Raw genomic sequence first — 23,294 nt, 5'->3', positions numbered from 1 at the left:
TTCTGGAGAGGTAATGTATAGCATGGTGACTATATTTAATAATACTGTATTGTATACTTGAAATTTGCTAACAGAGTAGATCTTAAATGTTCTCATCAGAAAACTATGTGAGATGATGGATATGTTAATTAGCCTGATTGTGGTCATCATATACAATGTATACATATATCAAAACATTACACATTGTATATGATAAATATATATAATTTTTACTTGTCCTTAATATTTATAACTCAAATATTTCTTGTACCTCAATAAAGCTAAAAGAAAAATACCCATTTGGTTATAGTGTATTATCCTTTCTATTGCTAATATTTTGTGAAGGCTTTTGCTTCTATGTTCATGGGAGACATGGGTTTGTAGTTTTTTTCATAACGCCTGGTTCAACTATCAGGATAAAACTGGCCTCATAAATTGAGTTCAGAAGTGTTCCTTCTTCCTTTATTTTCTGAGATAGGTTCAAGAGTATTGGTACAATTTCTTCCTTAAATGTCTCATAGAGTTTACCACAATGTTATCTTTGTTGGTATAAAGTTCTTGATGTTTCTTTTCTGGATGAGTAACAATTATGTAAGTTTGATAACTAAATTAAATTTTCTTGGTATACATATATTCAAATTTTCTATTTCTTCTTGAGTCAGTTTTAGTAATTTATATCTTTCAAGAAATTTATCCATTTTATCTAAGTTGTCAAATTTATTGCCAAATGTTATCCATATATTCTCTTATGGCTCAATATGGATGTCTTCTTCTCTTTCATTCCTGATATTGGTAATTTGTACCACCTCCTTTTTTTTTCTTATCAATCAGCTCTCTTCCAGTTCAGCTGAGCTCTTGTCATCTAGGTTTATCCATTTTACAGACTTTTGCAAAGAACCAGATTTTGGACTCATTCATTTTCTCTACTGTTTTGCCATTACAACTTCATTGATTTCTGTTCTGATTTTTATTATTTCCTTTCTTGTATTTGCTTTAGGTCTAATTTGCTCTATTTCTAGCTTCATATGGTAGAAACTTATATAATGATTTAGATATTTCTTTTTAATTTTTATGTATTTATGTATGTATATATGTATTTATTTATTGAGATAGAGTCTCGCTGTCGCCCAGGCTGGAGTGCAGTGGTGCAATCTCTGTTCACTGCAACCTCCGCCTCCCAAGTTCACGTGATTATCCTGCCTTAGCCTCCTGAGTAGCTGGGACTACAGGTGCGCACCACCATGCCCAGCTAATGTTTGTATTTTTAGTAGAAACAGGGTTTTACCATATTGGCCAGGCTGGTCTCAAACTCCTCGGCCTCCCAAAATGCTGGGATTACAGGCGTGAGCCACTGTACCTGGCCCTTCTTTTTTTAAAAAAAGTATTTGAAGTGACAAATATCCCTCTAAGAACTGCTTTAGCTGGATCCCACAATTTCAGTATATTGTGTTTACATTTTTACTCAGTTAAAAATATTTTCTAGGCTGGGTGAGGTGGCTCATGCCTGTAATCCCAGCACTTTGGGAGGTCAAGGTGGGTGGGTCACTTGAGGTCAGGAGTTCAAGACCAGCCTGCCCAACGTGGTGAAACCCCATCTCTACTAAAAATAAAAAAATTAGCCAGGCATGGTGTTGGGCACCTGTAATCCCAGCTATTCAGGACTCTGAGGGAGGAGAATTGCTTGAACCCAGGCAGCAGAGGTTGCAGTCAGCTGAGATCACACGACTGCACTTGAGCCTGGGCAACAGAGGGAAACGCTGTCTCAAAAAAAAGGAAAAAAGATCTTTTCTAATTTCCTTGTGATTTCTGCTTTGATCCATAAATTACTTAGAATTATGATGCTTATCACAGATTTGATGATTTTCTGTTACTAATTTCTAATTTAATTCTGTGTGGTCAAAAAATGCTCTATAACTTCTTTGAAAATTGATACTTTACGACTTGACATATGGTTTATTCTAATGAACGATATTCCATATGTAGTTGTATATAATATATATTCTACTGTTTGTTGGAGAAGTTATAGATGTAGTTATGTCATAATAGTGTTGTTCAGGTCTCTTTTATCCTAGTTGATTTGCTCTCTACTTGTTATTGCTTACTAAGAAGGCACATTGAAGTCTCCAGCTATAACTATAGATTTGTCTATTTCTTCCTTCAATTCTGTCATTTATTTATGTAATTTGGAGCACTGTTATTTTGTGCATGTATGTTTACAATTTTTGTATCTTCTCGCTCTATTGAGAGAGGGAATTTGTTACATGTAATGCACAAAATAACTTGGGAAGATGGGAACTGCCAATGGTAGAAAAATAGCAACATTTTTCCAGCTTATGATAGGAAACACAACAATGAATAAAAATTAACAAAGATCTACATAAATACATTTTTTCCCCTAGACCTCATAGGATATATTTCAGTATTACTTGGCCTCTCCTATGAAGCAGACCTTAAGTCCAAATGTTGGTCACTAAGATGAAAAAAACCTACTGCAAGAAACATTTATAAAATAAAATTTTCTCAGTTTTTGACTTGGACAAAGGTGACATTATTCTAAACAAAGAAAAACTCATGAGGTGATGGCTTTTTAAAAAATCGAATATTTTCAAAAGACGTATTATATAACAAGCGTGTCATAGTAAAGAAAATACAAATGGGCTTTTTCTCGCAAGATGACGATCACCCTGGGGACTGAGGCTGGTGTGTGCCGCGCGGCTGCTCTCACCCTGGAAGAAGGCATTCGGGCCACTCTAACCAGATTCTTAAGTCGCTAGGGATAAAAGAGGGGTAGAGAGAGAAGCGACTCAATTCTGTAGTCTCTCGCTCACGAGCCTCCAGTCAAAAGAAGAGAATGGTGCAGCATCATCTTTAGGCACTGAAGGCCCGAAAAGCCCATTTTAACTACAGGTCTGCTTAATCAAAGTTAAGGAGCAGAAGAACCAGCGCAGCTTTACTTTCCCTTCTCTAACATGGCCTCGAGTGCGGGGTGGGGGGAGGGGAGAGAAAGAGGAGGTTTCCGCTCGACCCCGCCCACGCCTCGGGGCGAGCCAATCCTGGCGGGCAGCTCAGCCTGCGTAAGCTCGCTGCCAGTAGGGCGCTGGGTGGACTCGGTGAGGTGATTGTTTTGACACCTGTTGCCAAGGCTCCTCCTCCCTCTCTCCTTCACCCGGCGGGCTGCGGACCAGGAGCGGGCCAGGGGCGGGCCGTTGGCAGCCTCCGCCCCCTCAACCTTCGCGGGGCGCCGGGCGCGGGCCGCGGACCTCAGCTTTTTGGTTCACAGCGGGGCAGGGAGAGCCACGGGAAGGGCTTTCCAGGCGAGAGGCGGACGCCAGGCGTCGTGGCAAGGAAAAGGGACTAGCTCCACTTCGTTGTCAGCTGGGGACGAGAATCGAGCCACGCTCCCACCTGGCTGCTCACGATCCGTCGGCGGCGATGTCGGCCTCCGGTGCCCGAGGCCTGCGGGCCACCTACCACCAGCTCCTCGATAAAGTGGAACTGATGCTGCCCGAGAAATTGAGGCCGTTGTATAACCATCCAGCAGGTCCCAGAACAATTTTTTTCTGGGCTCCAATTATGAAATGGGGGTTGGTGTGTGCTGGATTGGCTGATATGGCCAGACCTGCAGAAAAACTTAGCACAGCTCAATCTGCTGTTCTGATGGCTACAGGGTTTATTTGGTCAAGATACTCACTTGTAATTATTCCAAAAAATTGGAATCTGTTTGCTGTTAATTTCTTTGTGGGGACAGCAGGAGCCTCTCAGCTTTTTCGTATTTGGAGATATAACCAAGAACTAAAAGCTAAAGCACACAAATAAAAAGAGTTCCTGATCACCTGAACAGTCTGGATGTGGACATAACCATTGGGACCTAGTTTATTATTTGGTTATTGATAAAGCAAAGCTAACTGTGCGTTTGGAAGGCACAATAAAACTAACTGTAACTGGTAGCTAGCGCTTGATTCAATAGAAAAATGAAGTTTTAATAACAGTAAAAAAAAAAAAAATACAAACGGCTCAACTATGGAAAATGCTCAACATCAGGAGAAATTAAAACTACACTGAGTTGCTACACTGAGTGATCTTTTGTACCCAGACAAAAGAGCTCAAAGATCAAATAGTTTTATAACACAAAGTAACTTATAATAGGGTAACTTACACATTACTGGTATTCACATAAATTGGTAAAACTCAATGAAGGGCAGTTTTACAATAACCATTAAAACTATAAATGTATGCAACTGTTGACACAGCAAATCACTCCTAAGAATTTATCCTAAAAATATAATTGAAAAAATGCAAAATAACATATATGTACTATTATTCACTGTGGTATCATTTATCAATGGCAAAGGATTAGAAATAATCCCAATGTTTATTAACAGTGGACTGATTAAATACACTCAATATATCATATAATGAAATGTTCTGAAGCTGTGAAACAGAATGAGGAAGATCTTCATGTACTGAATATGAAATGGTCTCCAAAATATATTAATAGCAGAAAAATGCAAGGTGTAGAACAGTGTGCAAAAAGGGAGCTAAAAGAAAAAAATATATACCTTCACACCCATGAATTTGTATAGGCATAAAATGTCTATGGAATAATAAAAAGGAAACGGATAGTGATTGATAGCAACTACTGAGTGGCTAGGGAAAGGGGTAAAAGGGAAATTTTTTCATAGTCTTTTTGCACTGTTTGAATGTTGAAAAATGTGAAAACATTACTTATTCCCCCCAAAATACATTTTTTATTTTCTGTAAATTTAATTGTTGCAATAATGTATCTATGCTGTTTAGAAATCAAAAGTAAAAAAATATATCATTAGCAAAAAAGTCTCTTCACCATCTTCTCCAAATCTTACATTCACTACCCCAACTTCTACGACTAGACGTAATTTATGTATCTTTCCAGAATATCTTACACATATATAAGCAATATAAATACCACTATTTCTCCCCTATCTGAATTTATGCCTTACCTTTAGTTATTCATCTCTGAGCTCTTTCTATGTAACAATATAGAAAACTTTCTATTCTTTACTACAGAGTATTCCATTGTATGAATAAACCATAATTTAGCCAATTTCTCATTGATTAATGCTTAAGATGTTTTAATTTTTTGCTATCCCATTATGTATATCCAACTACCAATAAATAGATCACCATATTATTATAAGAAATGTCTCCAGTGGAGTTTTGATAGATTGAGATCAAAGCGAGTACAGTAAGCAATATTATAGTAGTTTTTACAGATTTAATACTAGAAAATTACCTATATTTCTCAAAAAATGCTTTTGTGTGGCAAAAAACAGCGTAGCCTGGGTCCAGATGTTAGTAGTGTAGGGTCAGGGTTCAAACTAAATGTTTTCAAATTCTGCCTGCTTTTACTTACAAGGTGTGAATCTTAAGTTACCTCATCTCTGTGCGCCTGCTTCCTTGTCTGGAAAATGATAACAGCTACCTCTCAGTTATAATGAAGTTTATTATTATTATTATTATTTTATTATTTTTAGAGACGGAGTCTCGCTCTGTCTCCCAGGCTGGAGTGCAGTGGTGCGATCTCGGCTCACTGCAAGCTCCGCCTCCCGGGTTCCCGCCATTCTCCTGCCTTAGCCTCCCGAGTAGCTGGGATTACAGACGCCCAGCTAATTTTTGTATTTTTAGTAGAGGTGGGGTTTCACCATGTTAGCCAGGATGGTCTCGATCTCCTGAACTCATGATCTGCCTGCCTCGGCCTGCCAAAGTGCTGGGATTACAGGCATGAGCCACCGCGCCTGGCCTATAATGAAGTTTAAAAGGATAAAAATGCAAAGCACTTAAACAGTACTTAGCATGTAGTCAATGTGTACTACATGCTAGCTATCATTTTTCATGGGAAAATTACTTTGACAGAAGAAGAAAAAAATAAAGGAGATATATTAATGTTCTTCAAGTTTTATGGAGGTGGGGGGGGGGGCTAGATAATAAGGCCCTGTGAGAATCTTATAACTATTTTCTTCCAATAAAAATGCACATAACACAAACTACAAACAATGCTATGGAACTTAGAAGTTACATGAAGCTGCTCTATTTAGAATTCCAGAGTTAGAGAATAAAAGAGACAGATTCATTTAAGAAGAGAGAAAAGATAAGGGAACTATGTAGGTTACTATCATTAGTCCTAACATGGTAGTAGAAATAGTGCTAGACTAAGATATTTCACTAAATTAGGAAGTCTAATAGATTACTGTGGAGCACAAGCTTGCTGTGTTAGAACATCTACTTACCATTCTTGATTATTTGCTATGCTTAACAAAATGTTTGATTAAAAAATGTATTGCTGGGGGCGCCCAAGATGGCTGAATAGGAACAGCTCCAGCCTCCAGCTCCCAGCGTGAGCAACACAGACAATGGGTGATTTCTGCATTTTCACCTGAGGTACCAGGTTCATCTCACTGGGGCATGTCAGACAGTCAGTGCTGGTCAGCAGGTGCAGCCCAACCAGCAAGAGCTGAAGCAGGACAAGGCATCACCTCACCTGGGAAGCACAAGGGAGAAGGGAATTCCTTTTCCTAGCCAAGGGAAACTGAGACACACAACACCTGGAAAATCGGGTAACTCCCACCCTAATACTGTGCTTTACCAAGGGTCTTAGCAAACTGCACACCACATTATATCCCACACTTGGCCTGGAGGGTCCCACGCCCACAGAGCCTCCCTCATTGCTAGCACAGCAGTCTGAGATCTAACTGCAAGGCTGCAGAAAGGCTGGGGGAGGGGCGCCCACCATTGCTGAGGCTTAAGTAGATAAACAAAGCTGCTGGGAAGCTCGAATTGGGTGGAGCCCACCACAGCTCAAGGAGGCCTGCCTGCCTCTGTAGACTCCACCTCTGGGGACAGGGCATAGCTAAACAAAAAGCAGCAGAAACCTCTGCAGATGTAAAGTCCCTGTCTGACAGCTCTGAAGAGAGTAGTGGTTCTCCCAGCACGGAGGTTGAGCAGTGGTTCTCCCAGCATGGAGGTTGATATCTGAGAATGGACAGACTGCCTGCGTAAGTGGGTCCCTGACCCCTGAGTAGCCTAACTGTGGGACATCCCCCACTAGGTGCAGACCAACACCTCACCTCACACAGCTGGGTACATCTCTGAGACAAAGCTTCCAGAGTAAGAATCAGACAGACAGCAACACTCGGTGTTCAGCAATATTCTATCTTCTGCAGCCTCCGCTGCTGATACCCAGGAAAACAGGGTCTGGAGTGGACCTCAAGCAAATTCCAACAGACCTACAGCTGAGGGTCTGACTGTTAGAAGGAAAACTAACAAACAGAAAGGACACCCACACCATCATCAAAGACCAAAGGCAGATAAAACCACAAAGATGGGGAAAAAGCAGTGCAGAAAAGCTGGAAGTTCAAAAAATCAGAGCACATCTCCCCCTTCAAAGGAACGTAGCTCATCACCAGCAACGGAACAAAGCTGGACGGAGAATGACTTTGACAAGTTGGGAGAAGAAGGCTTCAGTCGATCAAACTTCTCAGAGCTAAAGGAGGAACTACGTAACCAGCGCAAAGAAACTAAAAACCATGAAAAGAGAATGGATAAATGGATAACTAGAATAATCAATGCAGAGAAGACTATAAAAGAACAGAGAGCGATGAAAACCATGACACGAGAACTACGTGACAAATGCACAAGCTTCAGTAACTGACTCCATCAACTGGAAGAAACAGTATCAGCAACTGAAGATCAAATGAATGAAATGAAGCGAGAAGTATAGAGAAAAAAGAGTAAAAAGAAATGAACAAAGCCTCCAAGAATATGGGATTATGTGAAAAGACCAAATCTACGTCTGATTGGGGTGCCTGAAAGTGACAGGGAAAATGGAACCAAGTTGGAAAACACTCTGCAGGATATCATCCAGGAGAACTTCCCCAACCTAGTAAAGCAGGCCAACATTCATATTTAGGAAATACAGAGAACGCCACAAAGATACTCCTCTAGAAGAGCAACTCCAAGACAGATAACTGTCAGATTCACCAAAGTTGAAATGAAGGAAAAAATGTTAAGGGCAGCCAGAGAGAAAGGTCGGGTTACACACAAAGGGAAGCCCATCAGACTAACAGCAGATCTCTCGGCAGAAACTCTCTAAGACAGAAGACAGGGGGGCCAATATTCAACATTCTTAAAGAAAAGAATTTTCAACCCAGAATTTCATATCCAGGCAAACTAAGTTTCATAAGTGAAGGATAAATAAAATCCTTTACAGATAAGCAAATGCTTAGAGATTTTGTCATCACCAGGCCTGCCCTACAAGAGATCCTGAAGGAAGCACTAAACATGGAAAGGAACAACCGGTACCAGTCATTGCAAAAACATGTCAAAATGTAAAGTCCGTCGATGCTAGGAAGAAACTGCATCAACTAGTGAGCAACATAACCAGCTAATATCACAATGACAGGATCAAGTTTACACATAACAATATTAACCTTAAATGTAAATGGACTAAATGGTCCAATTAAAAGACACAGACTGGCAAATTGGATAAAGAGTCAAGACCCATCAGTTTGCTGTATTCAGGAGACCCATCTCACATGCAGAGATACACACAGGCTCAAAATAAAGGGATGGAGGAAGATCTACCAAGCAAATGGAAAACAAAAAAAAGCAGGGATTGCAATCCTAGTCTCTGATAAAACAGACTTTAAACCATCAAAGATCAAAAGAGACAAAGAAGGCCATTACATAATGGTAAAGGGATCAATTCATCAGGAACAGCTAACTATCCTCAATATATATGCACCCAATACAGGAGCACTCAGATTCATAAAGCAAGTCCTTAGACACTTACAAAGAGACTTAGACAACCATACAATAATAATGGGAGATTTTAAGACCCCACTGTCAACATTAGACAGAACAACGAGACAGAAAGTTAACAAGGATATCCAGGAATTTAACTCAACTCTGCACCAAGCAGAGCTAATAGACATCTACAGAACTCTCCACCCCAAATCAACAGAATATACATTCTTCTCAGCACTACATCGCACTTATTCCAAAATCGACCACATAGTTGGAAGTAAAGCACTCCTCAGCAAATGTACAAGAACAGAAATTATAACAAACTGTCTCTCAGACCACAATGCAATCAAACTAGAACTCAAGACTAAGAAACTCAATCAAAACCACTCAACTACATGGAAACTGAACAACCTGCTCCTGAATGACTACTGGGTACACAACGAAATGAAGGCAGCAATAAAGATGTTCTTTGAAACCAATGAGAACAAAGATACATCATACCAGAATCTCTGGGACACATTTAAAGCAGCGTGTAGAGGGAAATTTATAGCACTAAATACCCACAAGAGAAAGCAGGAAAGATCTAAAATTGACACCCTAACATCACAATTAAAAGAACTAGAGAAGCAAGAGCAAACACATTCAAATGCTAGCAGAAGGCAAGAAATAACGAAGATCAGAGCAGAACTGAAGGAGATAGAGACACAAAAAACCTTCCAAAAAATCAATGAATCCAGGAGTTGGTTTTTTGAAAAGATCAACAAAATTGATAGACCGCTAGCAAGATTAATAAAGAAGAAAAGAGAGAAGAATCAAATAGACGCAATAAAAAATGAAAAAGGGGATATCACCACCAACCCCACAGAAATACAAACTACTATCAGAGAATATTATAAACACCTCTATGCAAATAAACTAGAAAACCTAGAAGAAATGGATAATTTCCTGGACACTTACACTCTCCCAAGACTAAACCAGGAAGAAGTTGAATCCCTGAACAGACCAAGAGCAGGCTCTGAAATTGAGGCAATAATTAATAGCCTACCAACCAAAAAAAGTCCAGGACCAGACGGATTCACAGCCGAATTCTACCAGAGGGACAAGGAGGAGTTGGTACCATTCCTTCTGAAACTATTCCAATCAATAGAAAAAGAGGGAATCCTCCCTAACTCATTTTATGAGGCCAACATCATCCTGATACCAAAGCCTGACAGAGATACAACAAAAAAAGAGAATTTTAGACTAATATCCCTGATGAATATCGATGCAAAAATCCTCAGTAAAATACTGGAAAACCAAATCCAGCAGCACATCAAAAAGGTTATCCACCATGATCAAGTGGGCTTCATCCCTGGGGTGCAAGGCTGGTTCAACATACGCAAATCAATAAACATAATCCAGCATATAAACAGAACCAAAGACACAAACCACATGATTATCTCAATAGATGCAGAAAAGGCCTTTGACAAAATTCAACAGCCCTTCATGCTAAAAACTCTCAATAAATTCGGTATTGATGGAACTTATCTCAAAATAGTAAGAGCTATTTATGGCAAACCCACAGCCAATATCATACTGAATGGGCAAAAACTGGAAGCATTCCCTTTGAAAACTGGCACAAGACAGGGATGCCCTCTCTCACCACTCCTATTCAACATAGTGTTGGAAGTTCTGGCTAGGGCAATCAGGCAAGAGAAAGAAATCAAGGGTATTCAGTTAGGAAAAGAAGAAGTCAAATTATCCCTGTTTGCAGATGACATGATTGTATATTTAGAAAACCCCATCTTCTCAGTCCAAAATCTCCTTAAGCTGATAAGCAACTTCAGCAAAGTCTCAGGATACAAAATCAATGTGCAAAAATCACAAGCATTCTTATACACCAGTAACAGACAAACAGAGAGCCAAATCATGAATGAACTCCCATTCACAATAGCTTCAAAGAGAATAAAATACCTAGGAATCCAACTTACGGATGTAAAGGACCTCTTCAAGGAGAACTACAAACCACTGCTCAGTGAAATAAAAGAGGACACAAACAAATGGAAGAACATACCATGCTCATGGATAGGAAGAATCAATATTGTGAAAATGGCCATACTGCCCAAGGTAATTTATAGATTCAATGCCATCCCCATTAAGCTACCAATGACTTTCTTCACAGAGTTGGAAAAAACTGCTTTAAAGTTCATATGGAACCAAAAAAGACCCCGCATTGCCAAGACAATCCTAAGCCAAAAGGACAAAGCTGGAGGCATCATGCTACCTGACTTCAAACTATACTACAAGGCTACAGTAACCAAAACAGCATGGTACTGGTACCAAAACAGAGATATAGACCAATGGAATAGAACAGTGCCCTCAGAAATAATACCTCACATCTATAGCCATCTGATTTTTGACAAACCTGACAAAAGCAAGAAATGGAGAAAGGATTCCCTATTTAATAAATGGTGCTGGGAAAATTGGCTGGCCCTAAGTAGAAAGCTGAAACTGGATCCTTTCCTTACTCTTTATACGAAAATTATTCCCAGTATGTCCTTTCCTAACTGGTCTTTCTGTTCCCATCTGTCTATTCTTCACAATCTGTCTTATACTAGAATGAGGTTTTATCCTGAAACAAAATTTGAGTCATATCATATTTTTGTCTAACATCTTTCAATGGTCCAAATTCATTCATGTGAAATTCAAGATCCATTACAACTATATTTTAATCTCTTTCTTCACCATGTCACATTGTTCCTTTTTATGCACTATATTGAATGTATTTCTTTCTTGGTCTAAGCACATGTGGTATTCCACTACAGGCATCACTGTACACTCAAACACCAGACCAACTTTCAATGCCCAGCTCAAGAGCTTCTGCCTCCACATACTTTCCAACTTATGGGCAAAAAATACTCTCATAAAAACTAATAACAAAATAAGCCATAAGGTAAGAAGAACAGAGAGAACCAAAGCCTTTAAATGTGAAAAAAGTACAGGTGGTAAAAGAAGTTGATTTTGTTCGGTTACACTTCTCCATGCTTGAGGATGCTCATATGCCAGAAACAAACACACTTTTTTAAAATATAAAATTTTAAAACTATGAAAGAAAATATCTAATGAATGGTTATTCTAAGAATTTGTTCAACATCTTATAACTCTAAAAAGAATGTTTTGGTGACAAATGTGCAGCATTTATCTTGAAGCACTTGATAAAAACCAAAGAATTCTAACTATTTAATGTAATGATGAATTACTTAAGAAAGAGGGAGCACAAAACTGCTTAATTCTAAAATACTTCAGGATTCAAAGGCCATAAATATGATAAATGTTTAATTTCCACATCAAATTCCCTAGAACTGAATGGCAGATAAGTCAGGATCACATTCCTATAAGCACAGTTTGGGTTTACTTACCTTCTGGTTTCCTACCCTGTCATTTTCTTGCCCACTCATATCAATCCACAGTTTTATGAAATAGATTAAACCAGTGATAATTCATTCACCCATTTTAATACAACTGGTTACAAACTGAATACTGCTATAAATGCCGTCATAACTTCAAACAACCAGTTTTCTGACCAACATAACTTTTAAAAGAATATTAAAAGCAGATGATGTTAGGGATACAAATGTCAATAACACTGAATCCTATGATCCTATTCATCAGGTACTGGGAATGTATCATTGATCTAATCCAAAGCTGCTCAAATATCCAACATTAGTAATATTATCATAAAAATGGGTGGATGTTAACAAATACAACAAAAATAGTAAATATCCTAAATATTTATTCCTTTAATCTAGACTAACATATAGTCATATGAGTTACATATGTACTACACTACATATCAGTATATTTAAAACAAAATAGCTTACTATAAAAACAAGGCTTGGCTGATGCAGTGGCTCACACCTGTAATTCTAGCACTTTGGAAGGCCAAGGCAGGTGGATCACCTGAGGTCAGGAGTCTTGAGATCAGCCTGGCCAACATGGTGAAAACCCTGTCTCTACTACAAATACAAAAATTAGCTGGGCATGGTGGTGTGTGCCTGTAATCCCAGCTACTAGGGGGGCTGAGGGAGGAGGATCGCATGAACCTGGGAGGCGGAGGTTGCAGTAAACCGAGATTGTGCCACTGCACTCCAGCCTGGGTAACAGAGAGAGACTCCGTCTAAAATAAAACAAAAAAGCTCCCTCCTACCTATCCCAAATTATCTACCTGGCAGCTAGGTAAATCTTCCCCAAAAAGATGGTGCTGAAGAAGGCTGGTGATTCTGAGAAAAGGTAAGCAGAAGTCCTGTAAGTACTTTTCCATGGATTCAGGAGACCAAGCAATAGGGTTAACCTAAAGTTAAAAAAGAAAATTAGAACAAGTCAGTCTACAATAAATAAGAGTTTTCAAAAATTACTTTCATAATGGCAAGAAAATGTAAATTTTTTACTAAATAACCACTACATCTGATTTTAGCAAAAGCATACCATTGCACACTCCTGAGTTCCTTCTTCATGGTATAACTTTCCTTTAGATAGTTCACTTATCACAAAGCTCAGTAACACTTCATAAGACTTTTCTGCATCACATGTACTCTGAAAAAATTAAAATATAAGTTACACTGGTCATTGAAAATTATAAGAAATTTACATTGGAAGTAATTTTTAATGAGTAGAGTAAAACTGTGATCATATTATTTTTCAAGCATATGAGCTTCTTCAAAATTTGGGTAAAACTGTACACCTCTGGATTCACAATGAAACTGGGTAGGTGGTCAAAGCTATTCCAATACTTCTTTAAAAGACAGCTTATAAATTACATAATTATATGTAAATAAACATATGTAAGTCATGTTTTTTGACCCAGTAACTCCCACCCCTGGGAATTCTTTCCTGGGATATAATCCAAAAGAAAAAAAAATAGCTGTATGTACAAGACATCTATTACAGCACTATTACAGCAAGAAACTAGAAATGACCAACAAGAGTGAGGGAGTTACCTAAAAAATGGAATACTAACTTAAAAAACATTTTCTAAGCAGTGAATGTGACAAATTTAAGCTGTACAAAAAATATTTACGATGTGAAAAGAGTCAAATTTTAAAAAAATATAGTCATTATAGTGGTATAATATATGCATATAATATATGCATACAATAGAAAAAATATAGACCACAACTTTTTTCTTTTACAATTTCCCTCAAATGTCTTTGAGGATTTATTAAAATAATACACCATAAAAATACGACAATATATTTATTACAGAATATGCAGATAGTGACATTAAGTAACAGTCTACAAGTTGATCTTAGTGATTACTTCCATTTTTATAAGAAAGAAAAAATAATGGCTTTTTATGAATTCAAATTTATTTCAATAAAATCTTTATACTTAAAGAAATGCACCTCTTTTTATATTCACTAAAATAGAAAGTGTAACATGCAAAGTACCATAATATGTAAATTGGGATAAAGTCAGAACTGCTATGATGTCCTTTATTCTACTTATTAACTATACTTTTAAAATCCTAAAATATAGGAAGGGACAAACACCACAGAATGTAAGTTTAACCTTAACTTTTAAGGCACTGATAGTTTGGATCAGAGAATTTATTATTGGATGATATTTGGTCTTTCTGTAGTTCCTCATTGTTTCCTTCATGTTACTATGCTCTTTCAAACTAGACTGTAAATTCCAAAATATCAGGAATTATGCTTTTTATTTTCCATGTATCCCTCTGCATAACAAAAAGCTGAGCAAGAAATACTTGCTAATTAACTGATGAAATTTATTTTGGTAATATTGAAGTTTTGGAATACTGGACGTTGGAACTCGCTTGGGTGTGCCTCTTCTGGTAATCAGTTCTTTGCATTATCTTTAAATTACTCCTGTGCTTTCCGCCATATTCACTCAGTCATGTAGTATTATGTCCTGATTCTAAACTATAACAATGACTCTGACTCTGCAATGATTCTCTTTGTATCATGTGACTCGCCCCATCCTTATCTAATTAACAGTATGATTACTTGTTAAATATAATGACCTATAGATTACATATCCAAGAATCAATATCCCACTAAATATCAAAACAGCAATGTATCATGTTTTTAAAATTAAGTAAACTATCTCTTAAACAGACAGAGTTCACCTAAACTCAAAACACTACCATAGATTTGTAGAAAACTCAAAATACTACCATAGATTTGCTATTTATTAATGTGGCATAGTTAAGTTTCTCTAAATGTACAATTCAGCCTAAAAGCTTCCTAAATGCAATATACCTTTTTGAGTAAAATATTCAAAGAGTACAACAGAATAGTATTTCTGTTCAGATCAGCTAAGTAAGTTACTGAGTGGTAACTGATTTTTAAGTCATTATTAACATACATTTTGAGTGCTTGTTTTACACACAGCAAGTTTTATATCATATCAGAAAGTTAAATATAATGTAATGTTCACCGCTTTGTATTGAGAATTCTTCACAATACAAAGTATTAAGAAAACATATTTTACACAGGCAATCTCTGAATAAAAGAAAAAGTAGGCTCATGAAGCTTAAGAAAGATAATTTCTGAGAACATGGATGAAAGACCTAAAATAGAGATAAGAAGAATCCTAAGGGGGAGGCGGCAAAATTATGTGGGTTAAATTTTAAAAAGGATCAAGGGTCAAGAGATGCAAGAGAGTCTGTGTTGGATAGAATACTTTGTCTAAATTATAGTACTTCTTAAAGTTTTTTATTTCAATATATTTTGGATGCTATGATACCACACCCCAAACAAAACAAAAAATACAAACAAAACAATAAAACCTATCCAAGGATCCCAGACTAAGACATTCTAGTAGGCATAGTGGCTCATGCCTGTAATCCCAGCACTTTGGGAGGCCAAGGTGGGAGGACTGCTTGAGGCCTGGAGTTCAAGACCAGCCTGGCCAACACAGCCAGACTTCCTCTCCACAAAAAATGGGAAAGTTAGCCATGTGTGGTGGTGTGCGCCTGTAGTCCTAGCTACTTCAGAGGCTGAAGTGGGAGGATCAATCGAGCCCAGGAGTTTGAGGTTGCAGTGAGCTGTGATCATGCCACTGCACTCCAACAAGGGTGATAGAGTGAGACCCTGTCAAAAATAAAAAAAGAAAAGAAAGATAAGAAAGGAAAAGGAAAAGGAAGGAAGGAAAGAAAAAGAAAAAAGAAAAGAAATTCTAGTATAAATACTCTTAGCAGAAATTCCATTGACAAAAAAGTACGATTTACACTAACTGTAATGATGACTTTTTCAGAACTAAATCTCATTATCAAATTAACACCCCTTCAAAAAATATATAGTACCTATATTTTTACTACCATAGGCCAGATTAGATCTGGCAAAAATATGTTTTCATTACAATTATTATGCCAAACACATGCAATTAAAGAGATGAAGTGAATCAGTGAAATTCAATGAAGAAAGGGAGGAAAAGGTTGGGAGAAGACATAAAGAAGGAAGTGAAAAAAATAAGAGGAATCAATGATGCAGAAATCCAAGTAGTTACAGAGGTCACGATGGTATATTTTGTCACTCATAAATATGGTTGTCTCCCAGTTTCCATGATGGATGGGTTCCAGGAACCTCCCCATTGGAAACCAAAAGCCACAGATCCTCAATTACCCAACATAAAATAGTGTACTACAGTATAGTTATTGGTATTACAGGCATTTACAATCTGCTATGTGTCTAAATGTTTATGTCTGTTATACAAAAATCTAATAACATGTAGTAAACCAACCTATAGATTATCATAATTTTTAATTTTCTTTCACTAAAGAAAATTATATATTTATATAGCTATAAACTAATATACTAATATATATTTATATGGCTATAAGCCAATATGCTTCTAATTAATGTTCTGATAAGAATCTGTCTCATATAAAGTATTTTATTAAGTGTTTTTTAAAAATAACTAAATTATTAGGTTCAGGAAAAAACTGTACTGAACAGTTACCTAAATTACATCAATTGTAAATAGAGGTAGACCCAAATTATATCAGCAAATTTCTTAAATGTGTAATTTTTATGATTAGACAGCTTACTAAGGAAACATATTTAAATAATGACACAGCACAGACACCTAATATACCTGATTTGAATACTATCTAAGCACTAACAATCCAAATATCAGATTACATTGCAGTCAGAAAAATTAAAAGAATATTTAGGAAAAATAGGCCAGGCAAGGTGGCTTACGCCTGTAATCCCAGCGCTTTGGGAGGCCAAGGCAGGTAGATCACCTTGAGTCCAGGAATTCAAGACCAGCCTGGGCAACATGGTGAAACCCCAGCTCTACTAAAAATACAAAAAATGAGCCGTGCATGGTGGCACAAGCCTGTAGTCCCAACTACTCATCAGGGCTGAGGTGGGAGGATCCCTTGGGCACAGGAGGTTGAGGCTGCAGTGAGCCCTGATCATACCATTGCACTACAGCCAGGGTGACAGTGAGACCCTGTCTCAAGAAAAAAAAAAAAAATTAGGAAAAACTAAAGATAATTACAAAAAGAAAAACTGCCTAAGAATTAACCAGCAAGAAGGGGAAAAAATATTTCAAGAAAGACAGAAATTCATTTTGAGAATTTAGAATAACAGAATTGAAACAGAAGTGCCCTTATAAATCATATGGTCTGGTTATTGTTGGGGGGCGGAGCAAGATGGCCGAATAGGAACAGCTCCAGTCTCCAACTCCCAGCGCGAGCGACACAGAAGACCGGTGATTTCTGCATTTTCAACTGAGGTACTGGGTTCATCTCACTGGGGAGTGCCGGACAATCGGTGCTGGTCAGCTGCTGTAGCCCGACCAGCGAGAGCTGAAGCAGGGCGAGGCATCACCTCACCTGGGAAGCGCAAGGGGGAAGGGAATCCCTTTTCCTAGCCAGGGGAACTGAGACACACGACACCTGGAAAATTGGGTAACTCCCACCCCAATACTGCGCTTTAAGCAAACAGACACACCAGGAGATCATATCCCACACCTGGCCGGGAGGGTCCCACACCCACGGAGCCTCCCTCATTGCTAGCACAGCAGTCTGTGATCTACCGGCAAGGCAGCAGCGAGGCTGGGGGAGGGGCGCCCGCCATTGCTGAGGCTTGAGTAGGTAAACAAAGCTGCTGGGAAGCTCGAACTGGGTGGAGCTCACAGCAGCTCAAGGAAACCTGCCTGTCTCTGTAGACTCCACCTCTGGGGACAGGACAATAACAAACGCAGCCGAAACCTCTGCAGACGCAAACGACTCTGTCTGACAGCTTTGAAGAGAGCAGTGGATCTCCCAACACGGAGGCTGAGATCTGAGAAGGGACAGACTCCCTGCTCAAGTGGGTCCCTGACCCCTGAGTAGCCTAACTAGGAGACATCCCCCACTAGGGGCAGTCTGACACCCCACACCTCACAGGGTGGAGTACACCCCTGAGAGGAAGCTTCCAAAGCAAGAATCAGCCAGGTACACTCGCTGTTCAGAAATATTCTATCTTCTGCAGCCTCTGCTGCTGATACCCAGGCAAAAAGGGTCTGGAGTGGACCTCAAGCAATCTCCAACAGACCTACAGCTGAGGGTCCTGACTATTAGAAGGAAAACTATCAAACAGGAAGGACACCTACACCAAAACGCCATCAGTACATCACCATCATCAAAGACCAGAGGCAGATAAAACCACAAAGATGGGGAAAAAGCAGGGCAGAAAAGCTGGAAATTCAAAAAATAAGAGCGCATCTCCCCCGCCAAAGGAGCACAGCTCATCGCCAAAAACGGATCAAAGCTGGACGGAGAATGACTGACGAGATGAGAGATGAAGGCTTCAGTCCATCAAATTTCTCAGAGCTGAAGCAGGAATTACGTACCCAGCGCAAAGAAACTAAAAATCTTGAAAAAAAAGTGGAAGAATTGATGGCTAGAGTAATTAATGCAGAGAAGGTCATAAACGAAATGAAAGAGATGAAAACCATGACACGAGAAATACGTGACAAATGCACAAGCTTCAGTAACCGACTCCATCAACTGGAAGAAAGAGTATCTGCGATTGAGGATCAAATGAATGAAATGAAGCAAGAAGAGAAACCAAAAGAAAAAAGAAGAAAAAGAAATGAACAAAGCCTGCAAGAAGTATGGGATTATGTAAAAAGACCAAATCTACGTCTGATTGGGGTGCCTGAAAGTGAGGGGGAAAATGGAACCAAGTTGGAAAACACTCTTCAGGATATCATCCAGGAGAACTTCCCCAACCTAGTAGGGCAGGCCAACATTCAAATCCAGGAAATACAGAGAACGCCACAAAGATACTCCTCGAGAAGAGCAACTCCAAGACACATAATTGCCAGATTCACCAAAGTTGAAATGAAGGAAAAAATCTTAAGGGCAGCCAGAGAGAAAGGTCGGGTTATCCACAAAGGGAAGCCCATCAGACTAACAGCAGATCTCTCGGCAGAAACTCTACAAGCCAGAAGAGAGTGGGGGCCAATATTCAACATTCTTAAAGAAAAGAATTTTCAACCCAGAATTTCATATCCAGCCAAACTAAGTTTCATAAGTGAAGGAGAAATAAAATCCTTTACAGATAAGCAAATGCTTAGAGATTTTGTCACCACTAGGCCTGCCTTACAAGAGACCCTGAAGGAAGTACTAAACATTGAAAGGAACAACCGATACCAGCCATTGCAAAAACATGCCAAAATGTAAAGACCATCGAGGCTAGGAAGAAACTGCATCAACTAACGAGCAAAATAACCAGTTAATATCATAATGGCAGGATCAAGTTCACACATAACAATCTTAACCTTAAATGTAAATGGACTAAATGCTCCAATTAAAAGACACAGACTGGCAAACTGGATAAAGAGTCAAGACCCATCAGTCTGCTGTATTCAGGAGACCCATCTCACACGCAGAGACATACATAGGCTCAAAATAAAGGGATGGAGGAAGATTTACCAAGCAAATGGAGAACAAAAAAAAGCGGGGGTTGCAATACTAGTCTCTGATAAAACAGACTTTAAACCATCAAAGATCAAGAGAGACAAAGAAGGCCATTACATAATGGTAAAGGGATCAATTCAACAGGAAGAGCTAACTATCTTAAATATATATGCACCCAATACAGGAGCACCCAGATTCATAAAGCAAGTCCTTAGAGACTTACAAAGAGACTTAGACTCCCATACAATAATAATGGGAGACTTCAACACTCCACTGTCAACATTAGACAGATCAACGAGACAGAAAGTTAACAAGGATATCCAGGAATTGAACTCATCTCTGCAGCAAGCAGACCTAATAGACATCTATAGAACTCTCCACTCAAAATCAACAGAATATACATTCTTCTCAGCACCACATCGTACTTACTCCAAAATCGACCACGTAATTGGAAGTAAAGCACTCCTCAGCAAATGTACAAGAACAGAAATTATAACAAACTGTCTCTCAGACCACAGTGCAATCAAACTAGAACTCAGGACTAAGAAACTCAATCAAAACCGCTCAACTACATGGAAACTGAACAACCTGCTCCTGAATGACTACTGGGTACATAACGAAATGAAGGCAGAAATAAAGATGTTCTTTGAAACCAATGAGAACAAAGATACAACATACCAGAATCTCTGGGACACATTTAAAGCAGTGTGTAGAGGGAAATTTATAGCACTAAATGCCCACAAGAGAAAGCAGGAAAGATCTAAAATCGACACCCTAACATCACAATTAAAAGAACTAGAGAAGCAAGAGCAAACACATTCGAAAGCTAGCAGAAGGCAAGAAATAACTAAGATCAGAGCAGAACTGAAGGAGATAGAGACACAAAAAACTCTCCAAAAAATCAATGAATCCAGGAGTTGGTTTTTTGAAAAGATCAACAAAATTGACAGACCACTAGCAAGACTAATAAAGAAGAAAAGAGAGAAGAATCAAATCGACGCAATTAAAAATGATAAAGGGGATATCACCACCGACCCCACAGAAATACAAACTACCATCAGAGAATACTATAAACACCTCTACGCAAATAAACTGGAAATCTAGAAGAAATGGATAATTTCCTGGACACTTACACTCTTCCAAGACTACACCAGGAAGAAGTTGAATCCCTGAATAGACCAATAGCAGGCTCTGAAATTGAGGCAATAATTAATAGCCTACCAACCAAAAAAAGTCCAGGACCAGATGGATTCACAGCTGAATTCTACCAGAGGTACAAGGAGGAGTTGGTACCATTCCTTCTGAAACTATTCCAATCAACAGAAAAAGAGGGAATCCTCCCTAACTCATTTTATGAGGCCAACATCATCCTGATACCAAAGCCTGGCAGAGACACAACAAAAAAAGAGAATTTTAGACCAATATCCCTGATGAACATCGATGCAAAAATCCTCAATAAAATACTGGCAAACCAGATTCAGCAACACATCAAAAAGCTTATCCACCATGATCAAGTGGGCTTCATCCCTGGGATGCAAGGCTGGTTCAACATTCGCAAATCAATAAACATAATCCAGCATATAAACAGAACCAAAGACAAGAACCACATGATTATCTCAATAGATGCAGAAAAGGCTTTTGACAAAATTCAACAGCCCTTCATGCTAAAAACGCTCAATAAATTTGGTATTGATGGAACATACCTCAAAATCATAAGAGCTATTTATGACATACCCACAGCCAATATCATACTGAATGGGCAAAAACTGGAAAAATTCCCTTTGAAAACTGGCACAAGACAGGGATGCCCTCTCTCACCACTCCTATTCAACATAGTGTTGGAAGTTCTGGCTAGGGCAATTAGGCAAGAGAAAGAAATCAAGGGTATTCAGTTAGGAAAAGAAGAAGTCAAACTGTCCCTGTTTGCAGATGACATGATTGTATATTTAGAAAACCCCATTGTCTCAGCCCAAAATCTCCTTAAGCTGATAAGCAACTTCAGCAAAGTCTCAGGATACAAAATTAATGTGCAAAAATCACAAGCATTCTTATACACCAGTAACAGACAAACAGAGAGCCAAATCAGGAATGAACTTCCATTCACAATTGCTTCAAAGAGAATCAAATACCTAGGAATCCAACTTACAAGGGATGTAAAGGACCTCTTCAAGGAGAACTACAAACCACTGCTCAGTGAAATAAAAGAGGACACAAACAAATGGAAGAACATACCATGCTCATGGATAGGAAGAATCAATATCGTGAAAATGGCCATACTGCCCAAGGTAATTTATAGATTCAATGCCATCCCCATCAAGCTACCAATGAGTTTCTTCACAGAATTGGAAAAAACTGCTTTAAAGTTCATATGGAACCAAAAAAGAGCCCGCATCTCCAAGACAATCCTAAGTCAAAAGAACAAAGCTGGAGGCATCACGCTACCTGACTTCAAACTGTACTACAAGGCTACAGTAACCAAAACAGCATGGTACTGGTACCAAAACAGAGATATAGACCAATGGAACAGAACAGAGTCCTCAGAAATAATACCACACATATACAGCCATCTGATCTTTGACAAACCTGAGAGAAACAAGAAATGGGGAAAGGATTCCCTATTTAATAAATGGTGCTGGGAAAATTGGCTAGCCATAAGTAGAAAGCTGAAACTGGATCCTTTCCTTACTCCTTATACGAAAATTAATTCAAGATGGATTAGAGACTTAAATGTTAGACCTAATACCATAAAAATCCTAGAGGAAAACCTAGGTAGTACCATTCAGGACATAGGCATGGGCAAAGACTTCATGTCTAAAACACCAAAAGCAACGGCAGCAAAAGCCAAAATTGACAAATGGAATCTCATTAAACTAAAGAGCTTCTGCACAGCAAAAGAAACTACCATCAGAGTGAACAGGCAACCTACAGAATGGGAGAAAATTTTTGCAATCTACTCATCTGACAAAGGGCTAATATCCAGAACCTACAAAGAACTCAAACAAATTTACAAGAAAAAAACAAACAACCCCATCAAAAAGTGGGCAAAGGATATGAACAGACATTTCTCAAAAGAAGACATTCATACAGCCAACAGACACATGAAAAAATGCTCATCATCACTGGCCATCAGAGAAATACAAATCAAAACCACAATGAGATACCATCTCACACCAGTTAGAATGGCGATCATTAAAAAGTCAGGAAACAACAGGTGCTGGAGAGGATGTGGAGAAATAGGAACACTTTTATACTGTTGGTGGGATTGTAAACTAGTTCAACCATTATGGAAAACAGTATGGCGATTCCTCAAGGATCTAGAACTAGATGTACCATATGACCCAGCCATCCCATTACTGGGTATATACCCAAAGGATTATAAATTATGCTGCTATAAAGACACATGCACACGTATGTTTATTGCAGCACTATTCACAATAGCAAAGACTTGGAATCAACCCAAATGTCCATCCGTGACAGATTGGATTAAGAAAATGTGGCACATATACACCATGGAATACTATGCAGCCATCAAAAAGGATGAGTTTGTGTCCTTTGTAGGGACATGGATGCAGCTGGAAACCATCATTCTTAGCAAACTATCACAAGAACAGAAAACCAA

General features: G+C 38.6%; 1 protein-coding gene and 1 pseudogene across 7 annotated transcripts in view; one reads left to right on the top strand and one right to left on the bottom strand.

Moving 5' to 3' along the window:
- Positions 1–23,294, bottom strand: part of UBR3 (ubiquitin protein ligase E3 component n-recognin 3) — a 268,922-nt gene that overhangs the window by 16,311 nt on the left and 229,317 nt on the right. For all 7 annotated transcript variants that reach the window (XR_012421203.1, XM_005573426.4, XM_005573427.4 and 4 more), the window contains 2 exons: positions 13,225–13,332; positions 12,965–13,090 (listed from right to left, as the gene is read on the bottom strand). Coding sequence is in view for 6 of the 7 variants with exons in the window: in XM_005573426.4 (XP_005573483.1) it covers positions 12,965–13,090; positions 13,225–13,332 (234 nt within the window). In the remaining variant the exon portion in view is untranslated. The remainder of the gene's footprint in view (positions 1–12,964; positions 13,091–13,224; positions 13,333–23,294) is intronic.
- On the top strand, positions 3,412–3,798 carry LOC123567911 (mitochondrial pyruvate carrier 2 pseudogene; annotated as a pseudogene).

The sequence above is a fragment of the Macaca fascicularis genome, chromosome 12 (genome assembly GCF_037993035.2).
Source record: "Macaca fascicularis isolate 582-1 chromosome 12, T2T-MFA8v1.1".
Taxonomy (NCBI): Eukaryota; Metazoa; Chordata; class Mammalia; order Primates; family Cercopithecidae; genus Macaca; species Macaca fascicularis.
The sequence above is the reverse complement of the archived record's forward strand: the minus strand, read 5'-3'. Positions and strand labels throughout refer to the sequence as shown.